This window comes from Ammodytes marinus (genome assembly GCF_949987685.1).
Source record: "Ammodytes marinus genome assembly, chromosome: 9".
NCBI lineage: Eukaryota > Metazoa > Chordata > Actinopteri > Uranoscopiformes > Ammodytidae > Ammodytes > Ammodytes marinus.
This window is the reverse complement of record NC_137213.1, coordinates 16,914,509-16,922,749: the sequence shown is the minus strand read 5'-3', so window position 1 is coordinate 16,922,749 and position 8,241 is coordinate 16,914,509. Positions and strand designations below refer to the sequence as shown.

Sequence of the window (8,241 nt, the reverse complement as noted above, 5' to 3'; positions counted from 1 at the left end):
AAAGTAATTTGCCTCTTCCTTGGCCAATGGGAGCCGGAGCACTTTTCCATCAAACCTCCCTTTTCAGGATTTGCCGAGAGGCGAACTTCTCCAAATGTTACCGCTACGGGATCGGAGTTAGACTTGACACGGACGGCTCAGACACAAGCTACTACTACTACTACTACTACTACTACAACTCCTCCGACTACTACTCCTCTCTGAGACGCCGTTTCACAAACTATCGGGACGAATGAAGACTGAAGGATCTATACGGATTTCGGCGCATAATGTTGGGATGGAGTTTCTCGACTTGTTTGGCTCCAAGGAAGACTAGCAAGCGGTCCTCCAACAACTTGTCGCCGGCGGTGCTGGATGCACTCCTCTTCTATGTTGGATTATTGTCGCTTTTTCTGAACTCGCACCGATTCTCTCTGTCGCTTCGCTCTGCGCCCCGTTCCCCCCTCTTTGGACTATGGCCTCGGATCGCGGGGTCCCGGGGGCCGGCGTCTATGGAGATTTACCCCCGAGTTATACGCGCTCCCAGCCGCCTGCGAACCCAGAACTACTCCGGAGACCCAGCTACTGCCACGCTGCTTTCGCACTTAAACAGATCTCAAAGGTGATATAAAGCTCGCAGTGTAGTGTGGATTTTGTGTAACTATGAAGGCAGCTTTTCATTCAGTCGGCTTAATGTGAATGGATAAGTCTTCAAAGGCAGCGTTTGATTTGGCCGTTATCTAATCGGGAGTTGAAGGGCGCATGTGGGAACGTAGAGTATGCTGAAGCAGGAGCTCTCAGACCGGGGTCCGGGGACCACCAGAGCTCCCCGAGGGAGTCGACAGCGAAATCAGCAGTAGCCTAGTTCATCTTAACTTTTTATAACAAAAAAACTACAGAAAGTGTCATAAGAGGTTAATATAGAGAACAGAAATCCTCTACTTTATGTTTATGGGTCAAAACCTTAGAAGTCTGAGGCTCGCATTACATTGTGGGATCCCCTTTGGAATAAAGCGTTAACAAGTTAACGAGAGTTTTCATATTTGGCAGCATGTTGACTTTGCTGTTTGTTTGAATGGACACCAGCGTTTCATTCATATTTAGTTGTTAAAGACACCGGGATGTAGTGAGTGAGTGAGTAAAGGGATTGTTCCCATAGCCCAGCCGTGTTGTGTGCGTGTTTTTTTGGCTTTGTGCAAGCAGCGGAGAGAGTGCACTGGCCCGGGGTCTGTTTGGAAATGTGGTGGGTCCTGTAAAGGAATTCACTGATTGAGTTTGATCTGACAAAGCATCTTTGGACCGCCCGGATGCTTGGACGTGTTTCAGCACTGCTGAGAGAAACCACAACAGCAGTGCAATGTCTTGTGCAGCACTGACATTTGTAGCACAGGGACTGAATACTAAATGATTCGCCCTGAAGTAGCCTATATAGATAATAACAGTTATGTTGAAAATGAGAGGAAACGAACTGCATAGTGTAGGTTACTACAGGAAGTAAGATGCCATTTCTATTGGTAACCAGATCATTGTTATAGTGTGTTAGTTTGTCATCACGCAAAAGTGATTGAATAAGGCTTTTACCCAAACTGAGAATATTCTTTTCAATAGTTGTGCAGTTTCCAAGGTTATTACTTTGTAATGCATACTCATTGGAGAAAAGATGCATATAGTGTACTATTATAGAGGGAATCCTTTTTTACAAGACAGTATTGTTTTTCTATATCTTAAACTACAACTTTTATCTGAATTTTCACGCTTAGTGTTGTTCTCACTACATCATGTGTTTTTTCTGCATGGATGAACATGCAGAAAAAACTTTTTAGGCCATTGTTAGTCTCTTTCAGACTCTAATAAGTTAAAACTACTTGGAACTAGTTTCTCCCAAAACTTTACGCTGGTACAAATGATTGCCACAACTGTGCGGATTAAATGTAGGGGTGCATGGGACATCAGTGTCCCGGGTCTGGACTGAGTTCAGGTGATATAGAGTGCTGAGGGTTTCTGACAGCTTTCTCCACTACTTCTTGACATCAAGTCTACGGATAGCTAGTTAGCACTTTGACTTGTCTTTATGTCATGCATCGCTTTAACTGCACAACGGCACACATCTCTATGTATACGGATGCATGCGTTTACGTTGCATCGAAGTCGTCGCTGTGCTTTAGATTTGGCCTACGTTCTTCACATTTAAGACACATGGATATAGATCGAGATGTGTAACCTGCCTCTGTGGACCGTTGTGCATTGGGTGTTTTAATGTATGTGTATGGTAACATAGAATTCAAATTAATACTGTTGTTTTTCTCGCCCTCCCTCCTGCTTCAAATCCAGGGTAAGGCTGTAGGTCAGAAAGCCCCACTGTGGATCCGGGCGAGGTTCCAGGCCCTCCTGTTCTCTCTGGGCTGCCACATCCAGAGGCATTGTGGGAAAGTCCTCTTTATTGGACTCTTAGTATTCGGGGCTCTGTCGGTGGGACTCCGGGTCGCAGCCATCGAAACGGACATCGAACAGCTATGGGTGGAAGGTGAGTTTGGAGAAAACAAAAAGTGTCTGTTTTGAGCGATTGTTCTTGTGAAGCCAGACTACTGGTGCTGTTGCTGTTTTGTCACATGGATACAATATCACTAAACCGTCACACAAGAAGTCATTCTGTGAGTTTGGCCTTATAGGTTTGTGGTTGGATTTACTGCGTTTTCTGTTTTTTTCTGTTTGAATGACAAAAGTCCCGGGTGCATGGCCACGTTAGTGTTATCTTTATTGGAGGGCTACTGGGTGTTCAGTGACTCAACTGCTTGTCTGGCTGGAATCCTGATGAGAAGGATTTTGTGGGAGCTGGTTTGAAGATGCTGATAATGTTTTTGTGTTTGGTTTTATTGATGGAGATAGGAATTCTCAACCCTTTCATAACATTCTCACATTAAGGAATATAAGTTGCTTGTAGATGGAGTATTATGTAATTTTGTTTGCATTATACTTCATGCGTCTGTGTTCTTTATATTGCGGATGGGGATAGACTGTATGTCGTATAATCTGCAAGCTCACAGTGTAGTTTGCTCATCTCTGTTCATGTCTTAAATGAGTCACACTTTAACCTAAATAACACAACTGACACAGCTGCTTCACAACACTTCTATCTCTCCCTGTTCTGTCACACACTCACTATCTCTCTGGCTTCTCCTTTGGCTGTGTGACTTTTTGTTTGTGATTCTATACGCTGACTCAAGCAAGCCTTTCTCTACATATGACACCACTCTCTTTCCCAATCTCTCTCTCTCTCTCTCTCTCTCTTCTGCGCAATCTAGATCTAGGTTATCTGTACATTTTTAAGGGGGCCGAGGCAGCTTTATTTGGTTTTTCACACTGGCCAAATTCCTTTTAAACCCCCAGGCTTTCAGTGCCGGGGCTGATCCCCGCAGCAGATGGACTGTGTGAATGGTTAGCCATCTTTGAGGGCTCTGACCCCTCCCCCCTCTCTCGGCTCCCTGTGTGGTCCCTAACTATTCTTGGATTCCATTCAACAAGAGGCAAGCAGGCAGGCAGGCAAGCAAGCAAGCAGGCACCACCTCCCCTTAAAAAAATACCCCCCTCCCTCCTCTCCTCTCCTCCTCCCCACAAGGAGAGAAAATATAAGTGAATGCAGCTGAAGTTTACCCACCTGTTTTGCACACTCTCGAAGCGCTACAGCAGTTGGTGAATATAAACAGACTCTATGGGGTTTTTTAAGCCCACCATGTCAGTGGAGGACAGGGGACAAGCCAGGAGGCTCCCGTAGGTGTGGTGTGTGCGCCGAGGAGGTGTTGCAGAAATAACACTCTGCCGGTGTCGGGAGAAGTGTTGTGGAGGCTGGGCAGAGTTTAAAACACGTTAATGTAGCCTCTGAGACTATTAGCTTGATGTCACAGAAAGAAAGAAAAAAGCATGTTTGCTACAAAAGCAAAGCAACAAGAGTTTGAATTTCCTTTTTTCCCTTTGCTTTCATTCTGGTTAGTGTAAAGATTGAGGATTACCTCTTGAGCTAATTGGCAGATCCATCTCTTTTAAAGGAGATGTTTAGGTGTTTGTGTGCCAGTTGTTTTGCTGGGGGGATTGAGAGAGTTGAACAGGGGAGTGGGGGCTGAAAAGGAATGCTGTGCCTTTAAGAGGCCGTGGCCATGTTTCTAAAGTTTCTGCCTGCCTTGTTTCCACCAATAGCCCATTGACAAAGCTGCTAGGGCCTCAATGGAGAGTAAAATGGTTCGGTAACAAGGAGAGGTTAGTTCTCCCTCTCTCACTCTCTGTCTCTCTCTCTCTCTCTCTCACACACACACACACACACACACACACACAGAAGACGCACACACACATGCAACATTATAAAGAAGCCAGAAGAGGGGGGAAAGGATATGCTCTTAAATAAGACACCTGATTTCATATTAGGGAATTCGAAATATTTGTCTCTAGTTTTGAACTTGTATTGGACTGTCCATTTGCATGAATCTTAACTTAGAAGATGTCTCATTCCTGATTCGTACTTTCAAGTCATTCCCTTCACATTTGACCAGTGATCTTGTGAAACAACTCTACCCTATCGCAGCATAGACAAAGCTTTCCCACGTGCATCGTTATTTGTTCAGAATAAACAAGCTGTCAATTGACACCTTAGGCGTTAACACTGCCAAGAGGGTGTAATCTGTGTGTGTGTGTTTGTGTGTGTGTGTGTGTGTATGCATGCGCACATGTGTGTGAGGGGCATATGCCCCCTTCACACAAACACATATACTTGTCATCTTTGCCACCTTTGGCGTGTACAGCTCACCCAGCCGTCTGTCTGCCCGCCTGGATTTCCTGACTGCGTGCCCGTCTGTCTGCCTGTGCCTTTGTGTATGTATGTTTATATATCTACCTGTCTGTCTGCCTGCTCTGTGAAGTCAGGCCACCAGGGCTTTTTTAATTGCTTCCTCCCAAAACACTGTGAAGCAGAGCACAGCAGCGGAGAGGCCGTCTAGAAAGAGTAGACAGAGAGAAAGACAGAATATGGGGAGGGCCGGTAAGTTAGTTTCTGTACTACTTACCTGCATTCCCCCTAAAAAAAAATTATAGGCTTTTAATGGTGTAATTTTTGTTTGCCTTAAGCCAGGATTCTTGTGCACTTGCGAGGAGGGCATGCAACAAGAAGGTAAAAGGGTTAATCATGCCTTCAGTCCTCACACCTGTGTTGGTTGAGAATAAAAGCCACAGTATCAGGGTGTTTAGTCTGACAAGGGGATTAAGGAATATTTGTGGTTTACTGCTCAGTCACTGAGAGAATGTGAGACAGACATCACCCATCAAAGTACCTTAAATTGTCCATGTCCACACAGGTGTCCTTTTGGCAAGCTGTATTTCAAATGTTGCATCGCAGGTTTGCATTGTATTTTTTCTCATGTTTTCATTATATTTCTCTAGTCCCCCAATTTCACCGTAAACATACATTATGCTGTCCTTTATGTTTAAAGCTTTGTATTGCTTGCCCACCTTTTCGTGTGTGAAAGTTGGTTTGAGCCGGACAGCGTGCGGCTTGTGGTCTTGTATTGTCCACAAGCAGAAAGAGAGAGATCGTAAAAAAGAGGTGCAGGAAGAAGAGAAGGATGAGAGGAGACGTTGGGGGTTTGGGGCAGGAACAGGGCAGAAGTTTTATGGCTAGCTGACACTTTTTTTGCCTGTGTTTTCGCCTGTCTCACTTGAACAAACATCAAGTGTGAGACTCTCTCGTGCACGTCTTTCTTCAACCAGAAAGGACTGTGGGAGGTTGTGTAGTTACTTGCTCAAGCTTGACATTCCTTTTTTTTCTTTAGAAATAAAATAAAATCTGATTTCTTTTTTCAAAGTATTTGATAGTTGTGAAAGTCATCTTTCAAAAGGTAACACTGTTTCAGATCAGATTATTCCCTTTTTTAATTTTTGATTTTTTTTACAAAGGCCCACTTGAACAGCTTGTTTGGGAAAGAGAGGAAAGAAATGTCCTTCATGTAGAAAGTGGTGGTGTTTACTCTTACATTAACTAAACTCATCCTTCTTGGCAGAGTTTGGGTGAGGCATGACAGACATGTACACAGACTCAAGCTGTCCAAATATGAGTGCAGTGAGACAGGGCCTTTCCGGATAGCAGGCGCACCACATGTCCCATAAAGAGGCCATGTAGAAAGAAGGGGAGGTAGAGAGACCATACACAGTCCACATAGCATGAATGCATAGAGACTGAGGTTTTAGCTTAGCCAGCTAGCTAGCAATGAAAAAACACAAGACATGTTATTTTGCAGATATACAGACCAAGAGCAGAGTGATTAAAAGAGAGAGAGCATGGATGAGAGAAAACAGCTCTGAGTTTGCGCAAATGAGCGAATGCACACGTGGGCATTTTTGGTGTTTGGAGCAGTTTCTCTAAACAAACCTCAGAGCTGCACAGCAGGTAAATGCTATAATTCATGGGAGCGCACACAGCGCCCCAGTTCAGACAGAGAAAGGGAGCTCTATGAGGCATTATTGGAGGTGAATAGTGCGCGGTGGTGCCCCAGCTAGATAAATAAACTCCCAGCGCTCAGAGCCCGGGACCTCACTGGTAGAGAGAACAAACAAGACCAGAGTCAACCTGGGTCACTTCTAAATGTTTATTTCACCCCCCCCCCTCTTCCCGCCATCCTTCAATCCAAGTCTCCCTCATTCCATCCCCTTTTTGCAGCACCCCCCTCCCAACACACACTCTAGTCAGACCAAGACCACCCCCCAACAAATAAACACAGATTGAGCAGCTATAGTGCATGTGACAGACACATGGCATTTTGCTTCCGTGGTACAGGAAACACAAACTGATTCCTATACCTGTCTGTTTGAAGTAGCAGCTTTAAAACAGAAAGTATTCATCAGGTGGATCTGATTTTCAGAGTGACTGCCACGTTTACAGTGATACAATAAGACAGTCGTCATTATATTATCTTGGTGCCAAAGCCTTGGACACTGGACTGTCAGTCTTTGCAACATTAAATGCAATACACTGAGAAAAGCCTGCATTGCAACCGAAAATGGGATAATGGAAACTCAATCAATATAGCATGGTACCCTTTCTTTGCTAGCTGAAGAGCAACCTTTGTCTTTGGTCTGCGAGGATATAAAGCGGCACCAGTCACCTCAGAGTTTTCACCATTTGCCTCTGTCTTTACACCATGAAAGTAAAAAGAGAGAGAGATGGGGAGACTGAACATTTTCTTGGTACTTGGGAGGGGAAAAAAAGGAATGGTTCTTGGGCTCAATAAATTCATTTCTCGTCTGAATGAGACCAGCAACGTGGAAAATGTTTGCCTTTCAGGCAGGGATGAATGTATGTTTCAACCACACATTAAGCAGTATTAGCGGTCAGTGGAGTGTCTAATGTGACTATTTTTCACAGTGGCCAACTCTGCCCATGATTAGCATAATTAGCAGAGGCAAGCCTATACATATGGAAATAGAAAGTGCCTAAATGCCAACCCTGGTGGAAATTTATGTGTGGTGGCTAACACCACTGGCACATCTGAATAGAATGTAAGTGAAACTGATTTTTCATGTTGTTTTGGCCGTTCTATACCGTTTTTAAGGTGTGAGCTCAGGATTTGTTTCTTTTTCACCATGGTGGGATCTGCAAGATTTAAACACATTGAAACGGATCATTTTAGTTTAATCATGTTCAAACGTTAATTGGGATTTTCTTCTCCTTAAATAAAGCAACTGTCTTTGGTGATTAATGTACAGATACAGCGTGTGAAGACACACACACACACACACACACACACACACACACACTGTATTTCTATAGGTAAGATACTAAAGTGCCAGCATCTCTTTATTTGCCCCCAGCCTCACCCTCCCATGGGCCAGCTCTGCATTGTTTTATAGGCTGGGAAAGTTTTGGTCCATTTGCTTTTGTTCTGAAAAAAAAACCTTCCCTCTTTATTTTATTTCGCTGTTTGTTGGGGAAACATCTGAAAGAAATTGAAGGGTTGAATGACAAAAGGGTGTGTGCATTCAGTCTGGAGCTGCTGCACGGAAGGATTGTATGGAGGAACGGCCCATCTGCTGGGGGGCAACAGCCTGCTTTAGGCGGTGCCCTGGCTAAGGGAATGCCATAGGGCAGGGCCGGGCTGTGTGGGGCACAGGCCTGATTCTGGTGGGTCCACATGTGACAAAAGGACCAAGAAGGTTTTTTTTCTGTGATGCTGGGTGCCAGGCCAAGAGAATTAATTTGTCATGTGGCTGCGTTGCTGAAAATCA

At 44.5% G+C, this 8,241-nt stretch overlaps 1 protein-coding gene across 1 annotated transcript in view; it reads left to right on the top strand.

Moving 5' to 3' along the window:
- Positions 1 to 454: 454 nt before the first annotated feature.
- ptch2 (patched 2) overlaps positions 455 to 8,241 on the top strand; it is a gene marked incomplete at its 5' end in the record, with an annotated part of 28,985 nt that continues 21,198 nt past the window's right edge. Inside the window, 2 exons of the mRNA XM_080033727.1 lie at positions 455 to 601; positions 2,311 to 2,503. Of these exons, the coding sequence (XP_079889853.1) occupies positions 455 to 601; positions 2,311 to 2,503 (340 nt within the window). The remainder of the gene's footprint in view (positions 602 to 2,310; positions 2,504 to 8,241) is intronic.